The sequence below is a fragment of the Hypanus sabinus genome, chromosome 26, assembly GCF_030144855.1.
Source record: "Hypanus sabinus isolate sHypSab1 chromosome 26, sHypSab1.hap1, whole genome shotgun sequence".
Lineage (NCBI taxonomy): Eukaryota > Metazoa > Chordata > Chondrichthyes > Myliobatiformes > Dasyatidae > Hypanus > Hypanus sabinus.
This window is the reverse complement of record NC_082731.1, coordinates 18,982,925-19,010,616: the sequence shown is the minus strand read 5'-3', so window position 1 is coordinate 19,010,616 and position 27,692 is coordinate 18,982,925. Positions and strand designations below refer to the sequence as shown.

Sequence of the window (27,692 nt, the reverse complement as noted above, 5' to 3'; positions counted from 1 at the left end):
GTTTTTTTTAAATTTAATTGTGCTCGTGCAAACAAAAAGCTTAACTTCTGTATGTCTTGTGAACGTCGCTTCTCCAATGCTATATGTCCAGGGTGCTGCGGAGAAGTCTTTCTACACAGTTCCGTTGTACTTGGGCAGATGAGAATAAACTCGACTTCCACTTTGACTTTGGTGAGGAGTCTGTGGAGTTTGTTGCCGTGGAGACCAAGTCACTGAATGTACTTAGGGCAGAGACTGATGGGTTCTCGGTCAGTGACGGGGTTAAGGGCTAGTGGGTGAAGGTGGGAGAATGGGGCTGAGGGAAAAACAGCAGCCACGATTGAACGACGGGGCTCAATGGGCTGATTGGTCTGATCCTGCCTCAATGCCTTATGGCCTTCCTATGAAAGGGCCCTGTTTCAGTGTGGGGTCTCTCTGGGACGTCTGCTCTGCTGGCCCCTTCCTTCTCCTTATTGTTCAGTTGGTGGGACGAGGCCTGAGTTCATTACCCACCCCACTGGAGTGAGCACATCAACAACCCAGACCAGGGGCGGTGGGGTAAGTACAGTGGATTTCCTGTCTTCAGGGAGCCGATCCTCATTATCAGGACATGCCCTCCTCTCATAGCTACCACCAGGGAGGAGGGAGAGGAGCATGAAGACACACTCTCAATGTTTCAGGAATAGCTTCTTCCCCTCTGCCATGAACACATTATATTTTCCCTCTCTTTTTGCCCTACTTAATTTATATACTGTGTAAAAGTATACCCTAACCCTAATACACACATAAACATATTTATTGATTTATTTATACTTAAACACTAATAAAAAATTTCACGACATATGCCAGCAATATGAAACCTGAGTCTGGCCCCATTCTACAATGTCACCCTTTTCTCAGTCCCCCAGCCTTGGTGCAGCTGACAACTTCAGATTGTCCACCATTCCTGTTCGGAACCACACACAGATCCTCCTCAGAAACCACACCACACCTCCCACTCCTCCATCTCCCCAGAAACTCCCCCTCTGACATTAGCAGGGGAGGAGGTCAGGGACTCACCGTGGCTTGTGGGGGGGGGTGCAGAGTCTCCTCCAGCTGAGATGGAGGGTGGGGCCGTTCAGCGGACAGTCGGGCTCTGCAGTGGGCGGGTGGGTGGGCTCTCCCTGTCTCTGGCCTGGACGTGCTTGTGTCCGACTCCCGGTCCTCCTCGACACTCCGCAATGACTGGCTGATGGGTGGAGTGGGTGGGGGGGGGCAGGGGTGGAAAAGGAGAAAGGTGAGCAACTGGGTTCCCCTATCCGGATTCTTCCCCCTCACCCGCCCCACCACAAACTCAGCCACCATGGGTTGCCCGGCCTCATGGGCAGCGCCTTGGCAGAGGCCTCCTGACAGATCCAAGCAAACGAGTGCAACTGGTGTCTTTTACCCAGGGTGATACCACAGGATCCAGGCAAGGTGATTGGTGGAAAGTTAAGGGGAGATGTCACAGGGTAAGTATTTTTGGCAAGTGCTAGGGACAAATTACGAAAGATGGTGTTAAGCTACATGTATTCGTGACATCTCTCTTAGATAGGTACATGGGTGAAAGAAAAATGGAGGGTTGTGGGCTCGGGAGGAGAGAAGGGTTAGATTAGTCATGAAGTAGATCAAACAGCCAGCACAACATTAAGGCGGCTCGGTAGCAAAGTGGTTTCAGTAGCGGTGACCCGGGTTCAATTCCCACCACTGCCTGTGAGGAGTTTGTATGCTCTCTCCCCGTGACCGCGTGGGTTTCCTCCGGGTGCTCCGGTTTCCTCCCACAGTCCAAAGACGTACCAGTTGGAAGGTTAACCAGCCATTAAAAACTGTCCTGCAGTTAGGCTAGGATTAAATCAAAGAGGGAGAGGGTTGAATGCCAATCGATAAATGGAGGCTTGCACCGGAATGAATGTGTGTGCTGGTCCACCCACACCGACATCACAGACAAGAATTCCTCGGGAGCCTGAAAGATTTAGCACATCTCCGTCGACCCTCACTAATTGTCACTAACGTACCGTCGAGAGGATCCTATCTGGATGCGTCACCACGTGGGGCAGCAATCGCTCTGCCCGGCACCGCAAGAAACTGCAGAGCTTTGGACTCGGCTCAGCACATGACGGAAACCAGCCTCTCCTTCACACGCTCTGTCTGCACTTCTGGCTACCTCGGTAAAGCTGGCGTAATCCACGAGACCCCCCCCCCGTTGGGCAGAAGATACGGAAACCTGAAAGCACATACCCCACTGACTATTCCACAGTTCCCTAGCAATCTCCCCTCACATGCTTCTTTTGCTACTGCCACACAAAGGAATTTAAACCCTGCACTAAGTTTTTCACCCTCTACCTTCTTGGCATGTTAAGTACGCTTCATGACTGTACAAAATCACATTTCCTTTTCCGGTTTCTCCTGCGGACGGTGTTGCCAACATGGAGTTAATGATGATTTTGCCAGCAGATTTCACAATTGGCTGATTTATACTGTTTTTATTGAAGAAATTACTCGGTGCACAAGTGTTATCTTGTGCGGAAAACTGCACAGCACAAGATTATTTTTTGCGCACAGTGGGTGTTACAAATTAGAGGGGACGTTGTTCCCTGGTGCAATGAGTTACGCTCTTGGCTTCACAATCTACCCGTTACGATCCTGCACCTTATTGTTCCCCTGCACTGCACTCTCTCCCTTACAGTTTATTCTGCATTTTGTTATTGTTTTATCTTGTTCCACCTTGATGCACCCTGTAATGACCTGACCTGTATGAATGGTATGCAAAACAAGCTTTAAAGTGTATCTCGGTACATGTGACAATAATAAATCAATACCAATCCGCAGACTGACTCTCCTCGCCCTGTCCAACGCACTTCCCCCCACCACAAGAATTACCAAGCAAGGAAGTCTTCCTGAACCATCAGCTCCCGTCCTGAGTGGGGTGGGGTGGGGCCCTCACACTGAGCTGGGCCAAGAAGGGCTGCACCACACCCCTGCCTGTGCCCAGTCTGCACACCCTCATGGGATGGGATGGGGGGGGTTTCAGAATCCTACCTCAAGTAACAGTGCTGATCGGTGAGTTAAATGGCTGCTCCGAACCGTTCCTCCCCCCAAAGCACGCCAACCCAACCCTAGTCTGCCCACAGTGAGGGGTAAAATCCAAAAGTAAGGGATTCAGTGGGAGTGCTGGGTGGGGAGGAATGAAAATGGGATGAATGCTGGATTGGTGGAACTGTTCGGCACAAATTTGATGGGCCAAAGGGTCTGATTGTAAACGCTGCAGGATTACTGATAGAATCAATGGCTCGCTCTCTCTCTGTAACAAGAACCAATCTCCTGAGAGATCTACGCACAAATCTCCATGCAGCTCATTAAACACAGAAGCCTATGACTCAGAGAGCAGTGAAAATGAGTGAGTCATCTCTCTTGCGACGGAGTGGGAGGGGGTCACCTAGACAACACGTACTCCACCTGAGACCCATATATTCCCACTGACGATAACCCAGCTCCCTCACACTAACCCTGAGTGACCCCTCTCCCCCAGCACCGTGTCACTGACTGTATCCCCACTGACAATAACCCAGCTCCCTCACACCGTCCCTCAGTGACCCCTCTCCCCCAGCACCCTGTGTCACTGACTGTATCCCGACTGACAATAAACCAGCTCCCTCACACCGTACCTCAGTGACCCCTCTCCCCCAGCAACCTGTGTCACTGACTGTATCCCCACTGACAATAATCCAGCTCCCTCACACCATCCCTCAGTGACCCCTCTCCCTCAGCACCCTGTGTCCCTGACTGTATCCCCACTGACAATAATCCAGCTCCCTCACACCGTCCCTCAGTGACCCCTCTCCCCCAGCACCCTGTGTCACTGACTGTAACCCCAGTGACAATAACCCAGCTCCCTCACATCGTCCCTCAGTGACCCCTCTCCCCAGCACCCTGTGTGACTGACTGTATCCCCAGTGACAATAACCCCGCTCCCTCACACCGTCCCTCAATGACCCCTCTCCCCCAGCACCCTGTGTCACTGACTGTATCCCCACTGACAATAACCCAGCTCCCTCACACCGTCCCTCAGTGTCCCCTCTCCCCCAGCACCCTGTGTCACTGACTGTATCCCCACTGAGAATAACCCAGCACCCTCACACCGTCCCTCAGTGACCACTCTCCCCCAGCACCCTGTGTCACTGACTGTATCCCCACTGAGAATAACCCAGCACCCTCACACCGTCCCTCAGTGACCCCTCTCCCCCAGCACCCTGTGTCACTGACTGCATCCCCACTGACGATAACCCAGCTCCCTCACACCGTCCCTCAGTGACCCCTCTCCCCCAGCACCCTGTGTCACTGACTGTATCCCCACTGAGAATAACCCAGCACCCTCACACCGTCCCTCGGTGACCCCTCTCCCCCAGCACCCTGTGTCACTGATTGTATCCCCACTGACAATAACCCAGCTCCCTCACACCGTCCCTCAATGACCCCTCTCCCCCAGCACCCTGTGTCACTGACTGCATCCCCACTGACGATAACCCAGCTCCCTCACACCGTCCCTCAGTGACCCCTCTCCCCCAGCACCCTGTGTCACTGACTGTATCCCCACTGACGTTAACCCAGCTCCCTCACACCGTCCCTCAGTGACCCCTCTCCCCCAGTGTCCTGTGTCACTGACTGTATCCTCACTGACAATAACCCAGCTCCCTCACACCGTCCCTCAGTGACCCCTCTCCCCAGCACCATGTGTCACTGACTGTATCCCCACTGACAACAGCCCAGCTCCCTCACACCGTCCCTCAGTGACCCCTCTCCCCCAGCACCGTCACTGACTGTATCCCCACTGACGTTAACCCAGCTCCCTCACACAGTCCCTCAGTGGCTCCTCTCCCCCAGCGCCCTGTGTCACTGACTGTATCCTCACTGACAATAACCCAGCTCCCTCACACCGTCCCTCAGTGACCCCACTCCCCAGCACCATGTGTCACTGACTGTATCCCCACTGACAACAGCCCAGCTCCCTCACACCGTCCCTCAGTGACCCCTCTCCCCCAGCACCGTCACAGACTGTATCCCCACTGACGATAACCCAGCTCCCTCACACTGTCCCTCAGTGACCCCCCTCCCCCAGCACCCTGTGTCACTGACTGTATCCCCACTGACAATAACCCAGCTCCCTCACACCGTCCCTCAGTGACACCTCTCCCACAGCACCCCAGTCACTGACTGTATCCCCACTGACAATAACCCAGCTCCCTCACACCGTGCCTCAGTGACCCCTCTCCCACAGCACCCTGTGTCACTGACTGTATCCCCACTGACAATAACCCAGCTCCCTCACACCGTGCCTCAGTGACCCCTCTCCCCCAGCACCCTGTGTCACTGACTGTATCCCCACTGACAATAACCCAGCTCCCTCACACAGTCCCTCAGTGACCCCTCTCCCCCAGCACCCTGTGTCACTGACTGTATCCCCACTGAGAATAACCCAGCACCCTCACACCGTCCCTCAGTGACCCCTCTCCCCCAGCACCCTGTGTCACTGACTGTATCCCGACTGACAATAAACCAGCTCCCTCACACCGTCCCTCAATGACCCCTCTCCCCCAGCACCCTGTGTCACTGATTGTATCCCCACTGACAATAACCCAGCTCCCTCACACCGTCCCTCAATGACCCCTCTCCCCCAGCACCCTGTGTCACTGACTGCATCCCCACTGACGATAACCCAGCTCCCTCACACCGTCCCTCAGTGACCCCTCTCCCCCAGCACCCTGTGTCACTGACTGTATCCCCACTGACGTTAACCCAGCTCCCTCACACAGTCCCTCAGTGGCTCCTCTCCCCCAGCACCCTGCGTCACTGACTGTATCCCCACTGACAACCCAGCTCCCTCACACCGTCCCTCAGTGACCCCTCTCCCCCAGCACCCTGTGTCACTGACTGTATCCCCACTGACAATAACCCAGCTCCCTCACACCGTCCCTCACTGACCCCTCTCCCCCAGCGCCCTGTGTCACTGACTGTATCCTCACTGACAATAACCCAGCTCCCTCACATCGTCCCTCAGTGACCCCTCTCCCCAGCACCATGTGTCACTGACTGTATCCCCACTGACAACAGCCCAGCTCCCTCACACCGTCCCTCAGTGACCCCTCTCCCCCAGCACCGTCACAGACTGTATCCCCACTGACGATAACCCAGCTCCCTCACACTGTCCCTCAGTGACCCCCCTCCCCCAGCACCCTGTGTCACTGACTGTATCCCCACTGACAATAACCCAGCTCCCTCACACCGTCCCTCAGTGACCCCTCTCCCCCAGCACCCTGTGTCACTGACTGTATCCCCACTGAGAATAACCCAGCTCCCTCACACAGTCCCTCAGTGACCCCTATCCCCCAGCACCCTGTGTCACTGACTGTATCCCCACTGACAATAACCCAGCTCCCTCTCACCATCCCGCGGTGACCCCTCTCCCCCAGCAACCTGTGTCACTAACTGTATCCCCACTGACAATAACCCAGCTCCCTCACACCGTCCCTCAGTGACACCTCTCCCACAGCACCCCAGTCACTGACTGTATCCCCACTGACAATAACCCAGCTCCCTCACACCATCTCTCAGTGACCCCTCTCCCCAGCACCCTGTGTCACTGACTGTATCCCCACTGACATTATCCCAGCTCCCTCACACAGTCCCTCAGTGACCCCTCTCCCCCAGCACCCAGTGTCACTGACTGTATCCCCACAGAGAATAACCCAGCACCCTCACACCGTCCCTCAGTGACCCCTCTCCCCCAGCACCCTGTGTCACTGACTGCATCCCCACTGACAATAACCCAGCTCCCTCACACCATCCCTCAGTGACCCCTCTCCCCCAGCACCCTGTGTCACTGACTGTATCCCCAGTGACAATAACCCCGCTCCCTCACATCGTCCCTCAGTGACCCCTCTCCCCCAGCGCCCTGTGTCACTGACTGTATCCCCACTGACAATAACCCAGCTCCCTCACACCGTCCCTCAGTGACCCCTCTCCCTCAGCATCCTGTGTCACTGACTGTATCCCCACTGATAACCCAGCTCTCTCACACCGTCCCTCAGTGACCTCTCTCCCCCAGCACCCTGTGTCACTGACTGTATCCCCACTGACAATAACCCAGCTCCCTCACACCGTCCCTCAGTGACCCCTCTCCCCCAGCGCTCTGTGTCACTGACTGTATCCCCACTGACATTTTCCCAGCTCCCTCAAACCGTCCCTCAGTGACCCCACTCCCCCAGTGCCCTGTGTCACTGACTGTATCCCCACTGACAATAACCAAGCTCCCTCTCACCAACCCTCAGTGACCCCTCTCCCCCAGCACCCTGTGTCACTGACTGTATCCCCACTGACGATAACCCAGCTCCCTCACACCGTCCCTCAGTGACCCCTATCCCCCAGCGCCGTGTCACTGACTGTATCCCCACTGACAATAACCCCGCTCCCTCACACCGTCCCTCAGTGACCCCTCTCCCCCAGCACTGTGTCACTGACTGTATCCCCACTGACAATAACCCAGCTCCCTCACACCATCCCTCAGTGACCCCTCTCCCCCAGCACCCTGTGTCACTGACTGTATCCCCACTGATAACCCAGCTCTCTCACACCGTCCCTCAGTGACCTCTCTCCCCCAGCACCCTGTGTCACTGACTGTATCCCCACTGACAATAACCCAGCTCCCTCACACCGTCCCTCAGTGACCCCTCTCCCCCAGCGCCCTGTGTCACTGACTGTATCCCCACTGACATTATCCCAGCTCCCTCAAACCGTCCCTCAGTGACCCCACTCCCCCAGCGCCCTCTGTCAGTGACTGTATCCCCACTGACAATAACCCAGCTCCCTCTCACCAACCCTCAGTGACCCCTCTCCCCCAGCACCCTGTGTCACTGACTGTATCCCCACTGACGATAACCCAGCTCCCTCACACCGTCCCTCAGTGACCCCTATCCCCCAGCGCCGTGTCACTGACTGTATCCCCACTGACAATAACCCCGCTCCCTCACACCGTCCCTCAGTGACCCCTCTCCCCCAGCACTGTGTCACTGACTGTATCCCCACTGACAATAACCCAGCTCCCTCACACCATCCCTCAGTGACCCCTCTCCTCCAGCACCCTGTGTCACTGACTGTATCCCCACTGGTGATAACCCAGCTCCCTCACACCGTCCCTCAGTGACCCCTCTCCCACAGCACCCCAGTCACTGACAGCATCCCCACTGACAATAACCCAGCTCCCTCACACCGTCCCTCAGTGACACCTCTCCCCCAGCACCCTGTGTCACTGACTGTATCCCCACTGACGTTAATCCAGCTCCCTCACACAGTCCCTCAGTGACCCCTCTCCCCCAGCACCCAGTGTCACTGACTGTATCCCCACTGACAACAGCCCAGGTCCCTCACACCATCCCACAGTGAACCCTCTCCCCCAGCACCCTGTGTCACTGACTGTTTCCCCACTGACAATAACCCAGCTCCCTCACACCATCCCTCAGTGACCCCTCTCCCCCAGCGCCCTGTGTGACTGTATCCCCACTGACGTTAACCCAGCTCCCTCACACAGTCCCTCATTGTCCCCTCTCCCTCAGCACCCTGTGTCACTGACTGTATTCCCACTGACGATAACCCAGCTCCCTCACACTGTCCCTCAGTGACCCCTCACCCTCAGCACCCAGTGTCACTGACTGTATCCCCACTGACGATAACCCAGCTCCCTCACACCGTCCCTCAGTGACCCCTCTCCCCCAGCACCGTCACTGACTGTATCCCCACTGATAACCCAGCTCTCTCACACCGTCCCTCAGTGACCCCTCTCCCCCAGCACCCTGTGTCACTGACTGTTTCCCCACTGACTATAGCCCAGCTCCCTCACACCGTCCCTCAGTGACCCCTCTCCCTCAGCACCCAGTGTCACTGACTGTATCCCCACTGATAACCCAGCTCTCTCACACCGTCCCTCAGTGACCCCTCTCCCTCAGCACCCAGTGTCACTGACTGTATCCCCACTGACGATAACCCAGCTCCCTCACACCTTCCCTCAGTGACCCCTCTCCCCCAGCACCCTGTGTCACTGACTGTATCCCCACTGATAACCCAGCTCTCTCACACTGTCCCACAGTGACCCCTCTCCCCCAGCACCCTGTGTCACTGACTGTATCCCCACTGACAATAACCCAGCTCCCTCACACCGTCCCTCAGTGACCCCTCTCCCTCAGCATCCTGTCACTGACTGTATCCCCACTGACGTTAACCCAGCTCCCACACCGTCCCTCAGTGACCCCTCTCCCTCAGCACCCTGTGTCACTGACTGTATCCCCACTGACGATAACCCAGCTGCCTCACACCATCCCTCAGTGACCCCTCTCCCCCAGCACCCTGTGTCACTGACTGTATCCCCACTGAGAATAACCCAGCTCCCACACCGTCCCTCAGTGACCCTTCTCCCCCAGCTCCCTGAGTCACTGACTTTATCCCCACAGACAATAACCCAGCTCCCTCACACCGTCCCTCAGTGACCTCTCTCCCCCAGCACCCTGTGTCACTGACTGTATCCCCACTGACAATAACCCAGCTCCCTCACACAGTCCCTCAGTGACCCCTCTCCCCCAGCGCTCTGTGTCACTGACTGTATCCCCACTGACATTATCCCAGCTCCCTCAAACCGTCCCTCAGTGACCCCACTCCCCCAGTGCCCTGTGTCACTGACTGTATCCCCACTGACAATAACCAAGCTCCCTCTCACCGACCCTCAGTGACCCCTCTCCCCCAGCACCCTGTGTCACTGACTGTATCCCCACTGACGATAACCCAGCTCCCTCACACCGTCCCTCAGTGACCCCTATCCCCCAGCGCCGTGTCACTGACTGTATCCCCACTGACAATAACCCCGCTCCCTCACACCGTCCCTCAGTGACCCCTCTCCCCCAGCGCCCTGTGTCACTGACTGTATCCCCACTGACATTATCCCAGCTCCGTCAAACCGTCCCTCAGTGACCCCACTCCCCCAGCGCCCTGTGTCAGTGACTGTATCCCCACTGACAATAACCCAGCTCACTCTCACCAACCCTCAGTGACCCCTCTCCCCCAGCACCCTGTGTCACTGACTGTATCCCCACTGACGATAACCCAGCTCCCTCACACCGTCACTCAGTGACCCCTATCCCCCAGCGCCGTGTCACTGACTGTATCCCCACTGACAATAACCCCGCTCCCTCACACCGTCCCTCAGTGACCCCTCTCCCCCAGCACTGTGTCACTGACTGTATCCCCACTGACAATAACCCAGCTCCCTCACACCATCCCTCAGTGACCCCTCTCCTCCAGCACCCTGTGTCACTGACTGTATCCCCACTGACAATAACCCAGCTCCCTCACACCGTCCCTCAGTGACCCCTCTCCCCCAGCACCCTGCGTCACTGACTGTATCCCCACTGACGTTAATCCAGCTCCCTCACACAGTCCCTCAGTGACCCCTCTCCCCCAGCACCCAGTGTCACTGACTGTATCCCCACTGACAACAGCCCAGGTCCCTCACACCATCCCTCAGTGAACCCTCTCCCCCAGCACCCTGTGTCACTGACTGTTTCCCCACTGACAATAACCCAGCTCCCTCACACCATCCCTCAGTGACCCCTCTCCCCCAGCGCCCTGTGTGACTGTATCCCCACTGACGTTAACCCAGCTCCCTCACACAGTCCCTCATTGTCCCCTCTCCCTCAGCACCCTGTGTCACTGACTGTATTCCCACTGACAATAACCCAGCTCCCTCACACTGTCCCTCAGTGACCCCTCTCCCTCAGCACCCAGTGTCACTGACTGTATCCCCACTGACGATAACCCAGCTCCCTCACACCGTCCCTCAGTGACCCCTCTCCCCCAGCACCGTCACTGACTGTATCCCCACTGATAACCCAGCTCTCTCACACCGTCCCTCAGTGACCCCTCTCCCCCAGCACCCTGTGTCACTGACTGTATCCCCACTGACAATAACCCAGCTCCCTCACACCGTCCCTCAGTGACCCCTCTCCCCCAGCGCCCTGTGTCACTGACTGTTTCCCCACTGACTATAGCCCAGCTCCCTCACACCGTCCCTCAGTGACCCCTCTCCCTCAGCACCCAGTGTCACTGACTGTATCCCCACTGATAACCCAGCTCTCTCACACCGTCCCTCAGTGACCCCTCTCCCCCAGCACCCTGTGTCACTGACTGTATCCCCACTGACAATAACCCAGCTCCCTCACACCGTCCATCAGTGACCTCTCTCCCCCAGCACCCTGTGTCACTGACTGTATCCCCACTGACAACAACCCAGCTCCCTCACATCATCCCTCAGTGACCCCTCTCCCCCAGTGTCCTGTGTCTCTGACTGTATCCTCACTGACAATAACCCAGCTCCCTCACACCGTCCCTCAGTGACCCCTCTCCCCCAGCACCCTGTGTCACTGACTGTAACCCCACTGACGATAACCCAGCTCCCTCACACCGTCCCACAGTGACCCCTATCCCCCAGCGCCCTGTGTCACTGACTGTATCCCCACTGACAATAACCCAGCTCCCTCACATCATCCCTCAGTGACCCCACTCCCCCAGTGTCCTGTGTCACTGACTGTATCCCCACTGACAATAACCCTGCTCCCTCACACCGTCCCTCAGTGACCCCTCTCCCCAGCACCCTGTGTCACTGACTGTATCCCCACTGACGATAACCCAGCTCCCTCACACCGTCCCTCAGTGACCCCTCTCCCCCAGCACCCTGTGTCACTGACTGTATCCCCACTGACAATAACCCAGCTCCCTCACACCGTCCCTCAGTGACCCCTCTCCCCCAGCACCCTGTGTCACTGACTGTATCCCCACTGACTATAGCCCAGCTCCCTCACACCGTCCCTCAGTGACCCCTCTCCCTCAGCACCCAGTGTCACTGACTGTATCCCCACTGATGATAACCCAGCTCCCTCACACCGTCCCTCAGTGACCCCTCTCCCCCAGCACCCTGTGTCACTGACTGTATCCCCACTGACAATAACCCAGCTCCCTCACACCGTCCCTCAGTGACCCGTCTCCCCCAGCACCCTTTGTCACTGACTGTATCCCCAGTGACAATAACCCAGCTCCCTCACACCGTCCCTCAGTGACCTCTCTCCCCCAGCACCGTGTCACTGACTGTATCCCCACTGACAATAACCCAGCTCCCTCACATCATCCCTCAGTGACCCCTCTCCCCCAGCACCCTGTGTCACTGACTGTAACCCCACTGACGATAACCCAGCTCCCTCACACCGTCCCTCAGTGACCCCTATCACCCACCGCCCTGTGTCACTGACTGTATCACCACTGACAATAACCCAGCTCCCTCACACCGTCCCTCAGTGACCCCTCTCCCCCAGCACCCTGTGAGACTGACTGTATCCCCACTGACAATAACCCAGCTCCCTCACACCGTCCCTCAGTGACCCCTATCCCCCACCGCCCTGTGTCACTGACTGTATCCCCACTGACGATAACCCAGCTCGCTCGCACTGTTCCTCTACCATCTGTTTGAGGTGAGGAAACCCTCTTGCCCCAATTCCCTTGCTCCACAGCCAGGACTGGACCAAGAACCCCTCATTGGTCAGTGTTTCCAGAGGAAGCAGCTTGGAACAGAATCTCACACGTATGATACACAGACACACAAAGTGTACACAAACGACACAGTGCAGGAGTGTATATACACACACACACACACACAATGGAGACACATAATCACAGGAACGCTACACAAAGACAATACAAATAGACATTTCAGCACACTTAGACACCAGAATGCATATAAGCATCTTACACACACCCTCCCACCCACCAGCCTCTCCCTCACACACAATCCGAAAAGCACTACCCTCGACCACACGTGACCCTTTCACGCCTACTCACACCCATGTACCAAGCAAGCCCATCCACCGTGACACTACTTACACACGCACCACCTCCACACACACATTCCACCGAGAGCTGGCCGGCCGAGCCACACAGTCGTGGAAGGTGACAGACCTCGCACACCAACGCACGGATACGGGTTCTTTCGCGTACACACACTTATACACTCAGTTAAACACGGTCGTTGAGCACACAGCTTACACACAGTCACGTAAACGCACAAAACACGGACACACACGCGCGCAAAATCGATTTAACACAGACAGACTGAGCCCGGAGATAAACAAACGCAGAGAGGAGAATCTGCAAAAACAGGTGCCACGGGAAGCCGCCTGCCATCCCACACAAAGACTCGATGCCCTCGGCAGCCGCCCTGCCCTCTTACCCCCACCGAGCGAGGAGTGCCTACCGCCCCCTGCACTCGCTCCCCACCCCCGCCTCTCTCACCCTCTCACTGTCCCGTGTCGCTCCTCGGAGCTTCTGGAATCAACAACTCCCCCGCTCGGCGCCGTCAGCCGCTCGGAGAGGGGCGGGTCCTGGGGAGGGCAAACGGCGGAGGGAGCGTGCGGGTCCCAGGGAGGGGGAGGGGACGGACCTATCGGCTTTACAGTCAGGCTTCCCGCAGCTCTCTCACTTCCCCCACCCACTTTCACCCCCCGTCGTCTCCTCCTCCTCATCAGCCCACTTCCCCTCCTCTGGCCTTTCACCCTCTCCCCTTCCTCACAATCCCCCTGCCCATCGCAACCCCTCCCATCTAACTGTCTCCACCTCCACCTACCACCGCTTAATCTCTCCCGCCTCTCGCCCCCTCCCAGCCTTTTCCCCATCACTCCCCACACCCCTCCCCTTCCCATCTCTCTCCTCCTCCCGTCTCACTTCTCCTTTTTCCTCCTTTCACCTTCCCTCCCCCTCACCCCTTCTCAATCACTCACTTCCCTGTCCCCTCTCACCCCCTCCTTTCCCCTTCCCTCTCATCCCTCCCTTCCGTTCTCAACCCCTCCTACTACTCCCCTCTCACACTCCCACTTTCCCTCTCTCCTCCCTCACCCCTCTCAACCCATCCTTTCACCCCTCCCCTTCCTCTTCCCCTCTCACTCCCACCCTTCCCCTCTCATATCCCTCTCTCCTTCCTCCTCTCCCTATCATCTCCTCCACGTTCCCTCTATCCCTCCCTTCTTCCCTCCCTCCCCTCTCATCCTACCTCCCTTCTCTCTCCTCCCATCCTTCCTCACTCCTCTTGCCCCCACTTATTTACCCTTTCTCCTCCAGCACTCGCCATCCCCCTCCTCTCTTCCATCTCCCTATCTCCTCCCCTTCCTCTTTCCTCTCCTCTCCGCACCTCCATCCTCATTCCCCTCACCTCCCACCCACTCACCCACCTGCCTCCCTTTCTACCTCTCTTCTCTTCTGCTGTTCCACTCCACTCCTTCCTCACCACCCATCCTCCTTCCATCTCCCAACCTCTGCCTGCAACCCTCTCCCCTCTCTATCTCCCACACTCCGCTCTCCCTCTTTTCCCTTCCATCCTCTTTTCAATCCTCCATTAACTCTCCTCACTTTCCACCGCCTGCTCATTCCCCCTTTCCCTATTCCCTCATTCCCCTCTTCTCCCTCCATGCACTTTCCTCACCCTTCCATCTCCCCCTTCCCTCTCCCCTCCTCCATCTCTCCTCCCCTCTCCTGTCCACAACCTCCCTTATCCTTCACCTCTCCCTTCCTCACCCCTCCCCACCTTTCTCCCCTTCACCCCTTCCCCCTGCAGCCCCTCTCAACCTCACTTTCCAATCTTTCCTCCCTACCCTCTCCCCTCCATCTCTCCATCTATCCCCTCACTGCCCTTCCTTCACCTCTCCTTCTCTCCTCCCCGCCCTCTTCTCCATCTGCCTCTCATTGCCCCCCTTTATCCCTCCTCTCTTTCTGTTTCTCCAACCTCTCTCATTATCTTCCTGATCATCCCACTGTCAGGAAGGTACATAAAACAGGGCTGGGTGAGAGAGGTGTCGGAAGGATGTCCCCTCACTCACTCCCCTCCACCGTCCTCCTTCCTCAATCCCCTCCCTCAGAGTTGTGCACCCCTTCTCTAATTTCTCCTCCCTCAATCTCTCACTTCCCTCAATTCCACATCTCCCTCAATTCTCCTCCTTCCTCACCTCCCTCTCCATCTCCCCACTGCTCATCCTTACCTTGCACAGCTGTCCTCAAAATCCTCTCCAATTGGGTGTATCCAGGTTCCAGTTCCCTTCCTCTGCCCCACCATCCCCAACAAACCTCCCCCCACCGTTCCCAACCCTGAACGTTGTCACATCAGGACAGCGAACTCCAAGTCGACCAACTCCTCCGACCTCTTCCACAGTACCAGGAACAGGAACTTCGGTCTCAGGATAAGGACAACCTTCAGCGACATCCTCCCCCCCTTTGCTCCCCTTCCCCACTCCGTCTGGGAGGGTGGGGGGAAAGAGCCAAGGGCCTCCTGATCTAGTGGTCCAACTCAGGAGGGGTTCCACAGAGGCAGAGATGGCAAGCAAACGAGAGAGAGAGGCACACACACAGAAACTGACAGACAGAGAGAGAGATGTTTAGGACAGGAAAAAACATTCCAAAAATCAATATGCTTTATGTTTCTGGGTGACAGACGAGCCTAGGGCACTCGAAGTATCCAATTGCCATTGACAGGACGGTGGGTAAGGATAAGGGCAGTGGGTGTGACTTCCACAGGCCAAGATAGGTTGTCCTGTCCTGTCCTGTCCATACTGCACCAGCTGCCGCCACTGGGCTATAAACGTGCAGGAGCAGTGTGTGGTTAAGTGCCTTGCTCAAGGACACACACACTCTGCCACGGCTGAGGCTCGAACTATAACTACAGGGACCATAAGACATAGGTGCAGAATTAAACCATTCAGGCCAATGAGTCAGCTCCACCATTCCATCATGGCTGATTTATCATCCTCTCAACCTCATTCTTCTACCTTCTCCCCGTAGTATTTGTTGTCCTTACTAATCAAGAACCTATCAAACATACTTGGCCTCCACGGCGTCATTGGGAAAGAATTCCACAGATTCACCACCCTCTAGTTAAAGAAATTCCTCTTCATCTCTGTTCTAAAGAGACATCCTTACATTTTGAGGCTGTGCCCTCTGGTCCTAGACTGTGAATGGTGGGATCCCAGAGAATATTGTAGAACAGTTTGCTCTACAAAGGTACAATGTACACATGACTGTCAGGTCGCTGGGAGTATTGAGGAAGAGAGGGGCTTTGATGTACAAGGACAGGATGTACACCAAGAATGGTGGTGCCTCAGGGAATATTGAGGTGTACAAGGATATGACTTGCACCACGAAAGTCAGGCTCCTAGGAATACTGAGGAACAGAGGGACCTTGGTGTATAAAGACTGGACGTATACTGTGAATGGTGGGGTCCCAGGGAGTATCGAGGAACAGAGACACACTGTAAGCACACACAAACACACACAAACACACACTCCACCTTTCTCCTCAACACACACACACACACTTGAGATGTGACCACACCACTCTTTAAGAAGGGAGGTAGACAAAGGAAAGGAAATTATAGGCAATTGCATTGCTTCCTCAGCACCGCCTACCCATCTACCCATCTTCATAATCATCTGCAAACTTTACCACAAAGCCATCAATTCCATGATCCAAATCATTGATAAACATTGTGAAAAGTAGCGGTCCCAACACTGACCCCTGAGGAACACCACTAGTCACTGGCAGCCAACGCGGAAAGGCCCCCTTCACTCCCACTCGCTGCTCCTGCCTGTCAGCCATTCCTCTATCCATGCCAGTATCTTTCCTGTAACGCCATAGGATTTTATCTTATTAAGCAGCCTCATGTGTGGCACCTTATCAAATGCCTTCTGAAAATCCAAGGAAATGACAGCCACTACCTCTCCTTTGTCCACCTTGCTTGTTACTTCCTCGAAGAACTATCAGATTTGTCAGGCAAGGCCTTTACAGAAACCATGCTGATAAAATGATTTTGACTCATTGTCTCATTAATCTCCAAGTACCCCAAAATCTCATGCTTAAACTTCAACACTTTCCCAACCACTGAGGTTAGGCTAACTAGCCTATAATTTCCTTTCTTTTGTCTTCCTCCCATCTTAAGAGTGGAGTGACATTTGCAATCTTCTAGTCCTCTGGAACCATGCCAGAATCAAGTGATTCTTGAAGATCATGACTAATGCATCCATTATATCTTCAGCAACCTCTCTCAGGACTCTGGGATGCCATCCATCTGGTCCAGGTGACTTATCCACCTTTGAGTTTTCCTAGCATATTTTCCTTTGCAATAGCAATGGCGCTCACTCCTGCTCTCCGACGCTCACGGACCTCTGGCACACCGTTAGTGTCTTCCTCAGTGAAGACTGATGCAATGTACCCATTAAGTTCATCTGCCGTTTCTTGGTCCCCCATTACTACCTCACCAACATCATTTCCCAGTGGTCCAATATCAACTCTCACCTCCCTTTTACTCTTTATATAACTGAAAAACTTTTAGTATCTTGCCTTATATTGTCGGCTTGTCTGCCTTTGTATTTAATTTTTTGCCTTCTTATAGGTTTTTTAGTTGTCTTTTGTTGGATTTTAGAAGCTTCCCAATCATTCAACTTCCCACTCACTTTTGCTACCTTATATGTCCTTTTCTTGGTTTTTATCTTCCCTCGTCAGCTACAGGTGCCTACCCCTGCCATTTGATAACTCCTTCTGTGGGACATATCTACCCTGCACCTTATGAACTATTCCCAGAAACGTCAGCCATTTCTGTTCTGCTGTTATCCCTGCCAGTATCCTCCTCCAATCCACAGGCAAACTCCTCCCCTATGCCTCTGTAATTCCCTTTATTTCATTGTGATACTGATAGTTATGTTTCTCCCTCTCAAACTGTAGTATTAATTCAATCATATTGTGATCACTGCCTCCTAAAAGTTCATTTACGTTAAGCTCCCTAATAAGATCTGGGTTGTTACACAACACCCAATGTATGATAGCCTTTCCCCACGTAGGCTCGAGCACAAACTGCTCTAAAAAGCCGGCTCATAGGCATTCAACAAATCCCCTCTCTTGCGATACAACACCAACCTGATTATCCCACTCCCCTTGCCTATTGCAGTCGCCTATTACAACTGTGACATTACTTTTAGTACATGCCTTTTCCTTTGCAATTTCAACCCCGCATCTTGGCTACTATTTGGAGGCCTATATATGAGTCCCATAATGTTTTTTTAACCCTTGCAGATTCAAACCCTCAAAGATTCAACATTCTCTGACCCTATGTCACCTCTTTCTAAAGATGCAATTCCATCTCTTACCAACAGAGCTACACCATCACCTATGCCCTCCTGCCTGTCCTTTTTATACAAAGGACACCCTTTGATGTTAAGCTCCCAACTACGGCCTTCTTTCAGCCATAACTCAGCGATGACCATAACGTCATACCGACCAATCGCACCATGAGTTTGTCCTCCCGATTCTGAATGCTATGTGCATTTGAATACAGCACCTTCAGTCCTGCATTCTTTGCCCTTTCGAATTTTGCCTCTGTGGTACAATTTAACTCTTTGTTGCCTGCATTTGTTCCCAATCATTGGCTTGTCCTTCCTTACATTCATTATTCCCATCATCTACTTGTAAACCTGCCGGCTCATCCTCAGCTCTATCGTACTGGTTCCCATCCCCCTTCCATATTAGCTGAAACCACTCCCAACCACTCTTGCAAACCTGCCCACGAGAATTAAGGTCATCCTTGGCTTCAAGTGCAATCCGTCCCTTTTGAAAAGGTGCCACCCGTCCCAGAAGAGGTTCCAATAATCCCTGCCCCTGCTCCAATCCCTCAGCCACACTTTTATCTGCCACCTCATTCTCGTCCTGTCCTCGCTGTTGCACGGCACAGGCAGTAACCCCGAGATTACTACCCCTGAGGTCCTGTTTCTCAGCTTCCTTCACAACTCCCTTTGTTCTAATTTCACGACCTCCGCCCTTTTTCTACCTATGTCTTTGGAACCAATATGTACCATGACCTCTGGCTGCTCCCCCTCCCTTTTCAAGATATTGTGGACACGTTCAGAAACATCGTGGACTCTATCAGCTGGGGGGGGGGCCAAAGTACCATTCATTTTTATTTTTTGTGTCCACAGAATCGCCTATCTGTCCTCCTGTCTACACAGTCCCCTATTACTGATGCCACCCTCTTCAGTTCCCTACCCTTCAGTTCCCTACCCTTCTTAGCCACAGGGCCAGACTCTGTGCCGCTGTTGCTCCCCCCCAGGTAGGTCACTTTCCCAACAGGGTTGTCATCGGAGGGAGTCCAGAGGATGCTCATGAGGATGATTCCGGGAATCATATGAGGAGCTTTTGGCAGCTTTGGGCCTGTACTCACTGGAAGTTAGAAGAATGCTGGGGGGGGGGGGATCTCAGTGAAACCACTGAATGTTGAAAGGACTAGATAGGGTGGATGTGGAGAGAATGTTTCCTAGGGTGGGGGTACAGGTGCTCAGAACTAGAGGGTACAGCCTCAAAATAGAGGGGTGACCCTTTAGAGATAAGGAGGATTTTTTGAGGCAGGGAGTAATGAACCTGTGGAAGGCTCTGCCACAGTCTGCGTTGGACACCAAGTCCATGGGTGTATTTAAGACAGAAGTTGATCATTTCCTGATCTGTCAGGGCATCAAAGAAAGGTGTGTGGGGTCGAGCAGGAGCATCGATGGGCTGAATGATCATTCCCGGTTGGGAAGGGTTTGACTCAGTACCATTCTGTTTCTTTTCAAAGGTCTAGGTTAATGAGTTAACAAGTTAATGATTTTAATTGGTATTGATTGGGCAGTGGACATTAACTGGAGTGAACAAGTCAGCAACGGACTCAGTCACTGTGAAGGGCACAGATGGTCAGAGCCTGGGTCAGGGTCCATCAACCCCCCTCCCCCCACCAAGACTAGGAGGGGACCAGGATGACAGGTGACTGATTAAAGCCACTCAGGCTGCCATCTCCCCGCTAGTCCACTATAACACTTTGCAATCCTAACCACTGATCACTGCACCCCCCCCTCCCCCGGCACTATTTAAATGTGGGGAGGGACTCCTCCCTCTGCACCCACCTCTCTGACAGCGACCAAGAGGGGGCAGGAAAGCAAAGGGGAAAGGGTGTAAGGGATGAAAGCTGGTGTGGGGGGGGGCAGTCAGTGAGGAGGAAGAGAAAAGTGAGGGAGTGAAGGAGAGTGGGAAGGTGGTAGGAGGAGGAGGGAGGGGTGGGCCAGAGCTGGCGAGAGAGGTAATGAAGAAATACGGGTGTTATAGTGAGGGGGAAGTGTAAAGATAGACAGTGAGTTGGAGGGACATGAACAGTGGGGGCTGAGAGAACGGGAGAAACAAAGCAAGGGAAAATGAGAGAGGAAGAGAGGGGGAGAGGGAGAAAGGGAAGAGAAAGAAAGTGTCAGGACAGAGGGAGAGATTATGAAGATATATTTGGGGACAGATATGGTTCTAAGGAGGGACACAGAGGACTGGAGTCAGGAGTTTGACCTTCTGCTGTCGTTGAGAGAGAGAGAGAGAGAGAGAGAGAGAGTGAAAGTATCAGGACAGAGAGAGGTATATGTAATAGAGAGGGAGGGAGGAGAGAGAGAAGGGGAGGGGTAGATTATATTTGGGGAGGGGGATGGTTCCGGGGGCGGGAGACAGAAGTGTGACCTTCCTCTGCTGTCAGTGGTAAACAGCTCGGGTGGATTTATCGACGCTCCGAGCCGTGGGAACGTCAGCGCTTCGTCCCTGCTGACCGGGGAATCAATCAGTCTGCAGACACGGGTCAGCCAACCCCCAGCCCCCGCTCCCTTCCACCAGCCGGGGAGGGAGCGTTAACCCCTGTTCAGCTGTAGACGTCTTCCTCCCCAAGACCGCCCCACATCCCACTTTCCGCTCCTCTCGGGAGTCAATACACACCCGAGGGCGTTGGAAGGGAACGGCGGTGAGAGAGAAGAGGGTCGTTGGTTCGCAAGTGTGTGTGTGGGGGGGGGGGGGAAGGGGGAACGTGTGGGTCCTAAGGAGATCGTGTCTGGGGCACTGCGAATGCGTGGTGGGGAAAGGGAGGGGAGGGGGTGTTGCGGAAGAGGGGCGGTGAGGGAGGGAGAGGGGATACAGAAGGAAACGAAAGAGGGAATGGGGATGCGGAGAGAGGGAGTGGGGGACAGAAGAGACGAAGAAAGGAAGAACGGGAATGGGCGATAGAGAAAGAATGGGAGAGAGTGAGGGAAGAGGAGAGAAGCAGGAGTGAGGGTGACGGAATGGGAGGGGAGGAGCAGAGAGAGAAGGAAGGAAAGGGAGAGGAGAGAAAATGCGGAGGGGATGGAGGGAGTGAGGGAGGGTTAGCTAGAAGGGTCGAAAAGAGGTCAGAGGCACAGGAAGGAGCGGTGTAAGGAGAGAGGGGTGGGAGAGAAGTGGAGGCAAGACGTGAGTACGACCGAGCGTGGTGTAGGGAGCGAGAGATGGGGGGAGGGGAGACGGAGGGAGGAAGAAAACAGCAATGGGAGAGGAGGAGGCAATAAGGAGGAAGGAGAGGACGAGGGAGTGGACGAAGACGGAGGAGGGAGTGGGCTGGGACTAGTTGCGAGGATGATGAGAGTGTTACTCGAGGGAGACATCTCCGACACTGAGGGTGAAGGGGGAGAGGTACAGAGTTGAAACCCTAATCCCTTCCGACTGGGAAGAGGCACACCCCTCCCCGTGAGCGGGAGAGGGTTAAAGGCCAGGGCTGAAGAGGAGGGTGGTGGGGACCCGCAAGGAGGACGGGCGGAACGCCAGGAAACCACGTGAGACCTCGGGAGCGAACAACAACCCCTCTCAGTCGGCGCCAAACAACAGCAGCTCGGCGCGGAAACAAGGGGCTGCGGGAGGGCGGAGCGGAGATCAGCACAGAGGGCAGGAGGGAGGGTCACCAGGAGACACATCCCCGCACGCCCATCTCTGACACTCCCCTCACTGTGCAATAGACTCAACTCCACACCCTCACCGTGACACTGACACACTCCTCACCCCCCCGTAACACTGACGCCCCCCACTCCTCGCTGTGACACTGACGCACCCCACATCCCTCACCGTGACACTGACGCCCCCCACTCCTCGCTGTGACAGACTCAACCCCACATCCCTCACTGTGACACTGACGCCCCCCACTCCTCGCTGTGACACTGACGCCCCCCACTCCTCGCTGTGACACTGACGCACCCCACATCCCTCACCGTGACACTGACGCCCCCCACTCCTCGCTGTGACACTGACGCCCCCCACTCCTCGCTGTGACACTGACGCACCCCACATCCCTCACTGTGACACTGACGCCCCCCACTCCTCGCTGTGACACTGACGCCCCCCACTCCTCGCTGTGACACTGACGCACCCCACATCCCTCACCGTGACACTGACGCCCCCCACTCCTCGCTGTGACAGACTCAACCCCACATCCCTCACCGTGACACTGACGCCCCCCACTCCTCGCTGTGACACTGACGCACCCCACATCCCTCACTGTGACACTGACGCACCCCACATCCCTCACCGTGACACTGACGCCCCCCACTCCTCGCTGTGACAGACTCAACCCCACATCCCTCACCGTGACACTGACGCCCCCCACTCCTCGCTGTGACACTGACGCCCCCCACTCCTCGCTGTGACACTGACGCACCCCACATCCCTCACCGTGACACTGACGCCCCCCACTCCTCGCTGTGACACTGACGCACCCCACATCCCTCACCGTGACACTGACGCCCCCCACTCCTCGCTGTGACACTGACGCACCCCACATCCCTCACCGTGACACTGACGCCCCCCACATCCCTCACCGTGACACTGACGCCCCCCACTCCTCGCTGTGACAGACTCAACCCCACATCCCTCACCGTGACACTGACGCCCCCCACTCCTCGCTGTGACACTGACGCCCCCCACTCCTCGCTGTGACACTGACGCACCCCACATCCCTCACCGTGACACTGACGCCCCCCACTCCTCGCTGTGACAGACTCAACCCCACATCCCTCACCGTGACACTGACACACCCCGCAACACGGCGCTCGGAATACTGTGTGTACCTGTAATTCCGGCCGCCCGGCTGAAGGGAGGCTATGATTAAACTGAAAGGATGCATCAAAAATTCACAGTCAAAGTTGACGGTATGGCTGGATCGGACAGGAGGGGAGTTTTTTCCCGGAAATGGAGGCCGAGGGGGTGACCGAATAGAATACGCCTGGAGATTAGGTCAACTTCTTTTCTGAAGTCTACAACTACAGGGCACGGGTTAAGGTGCGAGAGGACGGGGTTTATCACAGAGCGAGTAGTGGGATAACTACTAGAGGAAATGGTAGAAGCGCGTAGAATAATAACATTAAAAACATGGACTGCAAAGATTTGAAGGATTATTGGCCAAATGGGACGAGCTCACGTAGACCCCAGCCGGTGGGAGGTCCGCTCCACGGGGAAAGCAGTGCTGCGCCTGGTGGTGGGAGGACCGCGCCGCCACCTGGTCGGAGGTCGAAACGGCAGGCCGTGAACCAACGCCATTTGCAGCGCAACAGCAGGATTCACAGGTAGGGCAACCGCAACGGCTGCAGTCCGGCTTCTCCTCCCAGAGGCGTGGTTCGCCAACCACTCACCCCGACCCATGTTACAGGGTCAACGTCGCCTGCACCTGATCTGAATGCAACAGGACATTGGAAATGGAGCCTTGGGAGGACTCGGCAGGTCGGCTGGTGAAATGGAATTGGTATATTATTGTCACCAAGTACAGCGAAAAGCTTGTCATGTATACTGTTCATACACGTCTAATACACAGTGAATTGAGGTTATATATGTGTAAATTAAAGTGTCACAGTTGCAGAGAAATTGCAGTGCAGGCAGACAGCAAGATGCAAGGGGCATCATGAGGTAGATTGTGAGGTTAAGTCCAAATTATCGTATATGGAGACTATAATAGTCATATAACTGTCCTTGAGCCCGGTGGCACGTGCTTTTGTACCTCATGCACATTGGCAGAATGGGGAGGAGAGTATATTCGGGGTGAGTGGGGTCTGTGATATTGCTGGCTGCGTTACTGAGAGAAAGCTGGTTTTCGACATGTACTAAGCTGTATCCACAGCTCTCTGCATTCTCTTGCGGTCACAGGCAGAGCAATTGCCCTATCAAGCCGTGGCGCACCCACACAGAATGCTTTCTGTGGTGCATGAATAAAATACTGGCTTGGGTCGACGGGGCACGTCAAATTTATTTAAGCGACACACACAAAATGCTGGTGGAACACAGCAGGCCCGGCAGCATCTATAGGGAGAAGTGCTGTCGACGTTTCGGGCCGAGACCCTTCGTCAGGACTAACTGAAAGGAAAGATAGTAAGAGATTTGAAAGTAGGAGGGGGAGGGGAAAATGCGAAATGATAGGAGAAGACCGGAGGGGGTGGGGTGAAGCTAACAGCTGGAAAGGTGATTGGCAAAAGGGATACAGAGCTAGAGAAGGGAAAGGATCATGGGACGGGAGGCCTAGGGAGAAAGAAAGGGGGAGGGGAGCACCAGAGGGAGATGGAGAACAGGCAGAGTGATGGGCAGAGAGAGAAAGAAAAAGGGGGGGGGGAAACTAAATATATGAGGGATGGGGTAAGTAGGGGAGGAGGGGCATTAACTGAAGTTAGAGAAGTCAATGTTCATGCCATCAGGTTGTTCCTTAAGAAGTCGAGGCCCAGGTGACCATTCTCAGCGGTGGTGTTAACATAGTTGGACCAGGACAGGGGGTGTTCATGTCTAGGGACTCAACTCTCTTCAACCTCTGCTCCACTGAAGTCAATGACAAGCTCTTTTGTTCTGTTGACATTGGGGACAAGGATGTTGTCATGTGACTAAGCTCTCTGCCCTGGCACTTACCCTTCTAAGCAGAACAAGTGCTACACCTGCCCCTACACCTCCTCCCTCACTACCATTCAGGGCCCCAAACAGTCCTTCCAGGTGAGGCAACACTACACCTGTGAGCCTGTCAGGGTCATCTACTGTATTTGGTGCTCCTAGTGTGGCCTCCTGTATATCGGTGAGGGCCAACGTAGATTGGGAGACCACTTTGCCAAGCACCTATGCTCCATTCACCAGAAAAAGTGGGATCTCCCAGTGGCCACCCATTTTAATACCACTTCTCATTCCAATGTGTCCATCCATGGCTTCCCCTTCCCTACCTTCCAACTCTGACTCCTCGCCTTTTTCTCTCCAGTCCTGATGAAGGGTCTCGGCCTGAAACGTCAACTGTTTACACTTTTCCGTAACTACTGCCTGGCCAGCAAGTTTGTGATTTGACTGAGCTCTCTGTCTCCTTCCTGTAGTCTGACACCATAATTTGAGATACACCTCACTATGGTGGTGTCACTTACAAGCTCGTAGACAGAGTTCGAGCACAATCTGGTTCACAGGTATGCGTGTACAGGGAGCAGAGTACAAAGCTGAGGGCACAGCCTTCGTGGGGCACTAGTGTTACAAGTAATCATTCCAGTTTGTTATCATTCAGCCATGTGTACCAAATGGTCCTTAGGATCAGGGAGCACACACAGTACATCTAACTCATGCACAAAACAAAACAAAATTACCAAGTAACTTAACAAATAATGATGTGTGATGTGTAAGTTGTTGTAAGTGATTGTAAGTAAACAATATAACACTACTGGTGCTTCATAAACAATGAGACTATCTTCACTCAGGTCTCACGGCCCAGAGGAAAAAGCCGTTTCCTATTCTAACACTTCTTGTCTTAATGCTACTGTACTTCCTGGTGGTAGGGGGGTCAAAGAGATTTTCTTGTATGGATGGGAGGGATCATTGGTAATGCTAAGGGCCCTGCATAGGGACCATTCATTATGTGCACTCCTAGAAACTTGGTGCTTGCTCCTCACTCTCACCACGGCTGGGCGGTAAGGAGCGGTCAGTCTGCACCTTCAGAAAGTCCACCATCACCTCTTAGGTCTCATCCACGTTGAGATTCAAGTTGCTGTGCTGCACCATGGTGGCAGAGGTGTCGCTCCCTGCTCTTACTGATTGTCGGTCCAGTTGCAGAGGAAAGTGTTGGCTTCCAGGTCTCAGAGTTAGGTGATCAATTTACTTTGGCACTACGAAGTGATGGAATGTCTCATCTGCTGACGCTTGGACTGCCCCTCCCCCCGTGGGGTAGAAGAACCATGGAGAAAGGCGCTATAAGCAGTTCTGTGTAATGAGGATCCAGATACGGGAGCAGCAGCACCACCCCTGGTGGAGGGATCACACTGCATGGGCCCCTACAGCACTATTGCCTTGTGGGAGGACTCCAGCCATGCTCGACTGTTGGAAGGACCCGATCGCAGTGCTGCCACCCACTTGAAGGCACACACTGCAAGTGCAGCAAAGGTGTGGGAGGTGCACTCTAAAAGTGTACTAACAGCACCCCCTCAGGTCCACCATGCAAATAACATGCCACCTGCTGGTGAGAGGAACGTAATGCACATATCGACACTTACGGGTACGGGACTGCCACCACCATAGAGCACACTGTCACAGGAAAGCAGCATCCATGATCAAAGACTTTTACCATCCAGCCTATGTTCTCCTCAGGACACATACCACCAGAATCAGGAAGTTATTACTCATTAGGCTCTTGAACTCAAGGGCACTAGTTCTCTCACCCCAGCACTGAGCTGTTCTCACAACTGATGCACTTGCTTTCAATAACTTTTCATCTCATGTTCTTGATATTTATTATTGTATTTTCATATTTGCAATGTGTTATCTTTAGCACATTGATCGTTAATCCTGTTGGGAGCAATTTAAGTTTCATTTCTTAAACTTTTAAGTTTTCTTTCATTTAAGTTTATGTTTATTTTGAATGCCAGCAAGAAAATGAATCTCAGGGTTGTATATGGGTGACATAATGTACTTAGACAATAAATTTACTTTTGAACTTTGTTGGCAAGGTTGATTGGGGGCATCTCCAGCAAGTTGGAGGCCAGGTCAGCAGTTGTTAAGTGTGAACTAAACCATGAAGCTGCAGATAAAAACACCAGTTTTCACGTGCTTTGCTGGAAATTCATGTAGGTTGGACCCACGTTCACTGGGATTTAGAGTATAAGAGGTGATCTTATTGAAAGGTATGAGAACCTGCTGGGAGCCAGGCCATCCAATTAGAACAGTTTTTTTTTCCTTGTTGGGGTCTTGAGAATTCTCTTCCCCAGAAGAGATTAAATCACCCCAGATATGAGTTGAGGGAGGTGATGGGTTGGAGAAAGGAAGTGTGTATGATTACTGTGTTTAGAAGATGTTGGGATGGGAGGGGTTTCCATCTTAGCATAAAGGAGGTTGGGAGCCCCTGGTTTAGAGGGATAAGGGCCACACGTAGGCAAATGGGACTAACTCAAGAATGCAACTTGACCGGCCTAGACGAGTTGGGTCGAAGGACCAGATTCTGTGCTGTTGGATTTAAGGGAAGTGATTACAAGGGGCCTTTGTTTTTAAAAACATAGTTAAGGATTACCCTTTAGAAGGAATGTTTAAAATGCAGTGCAGTAAGGTGTAGAGGATCAAATGTACCCAAAGTGCAGTGAAATTTGACACCTCATTGCCTACAAAGGATGGGGAGAGAGAAGCCATCACATTTCAAGTGTAGGAACCTGTGAAGCCCTGGATCAAGAGCTGGGCTGTGTAAATGCCCTAAATGAGTTCCTTTACACATAGCATGGACAATGGGATGTATGGCTCA

General features: G+C 54.1%; 1 protein-coding gene across 5 annotated transcripts in view; it reads right to left on the bottom strand.

Annotated features, from left to right (window-relative positions):
* The window catches only part of ndrg2 (NDRG family member 2), a 127,448-nt gene extending 104,097 nt beyond the window's left edge, over positions 1–23,351 (bottom strand). For 2 of the 5 annotated variants that reach the window (XM_059951576.1, XM_059951577.1), the window contains exons 1-2: positions 13,375–13,628; positions 1,039–1,207 (exon numbers count right to left, since the gene is read on the bottom strand). In XM_059951576.1, coding sequence (XP_059807559.1) covers positions 1,039–1,207; positions 13,375–13,604 — 399 coding nt within the window. In that variant the 5' untranslated portion in view covers positions 13,605–13,628. Of the gene's footprint in view, positions 1–1,038; positions 1,208–2,012; positions 2,287–13,374; positions 13,629–23,034 lie in introns of those variants that run through there. The other 3 variants (XM_059951578.1, XM_059951579.1, XM_059951580.1) reach the window with 3 other exon arrangements.
* Positions 23,352–27,692: the final 4,341 nt, after the last annotated feature.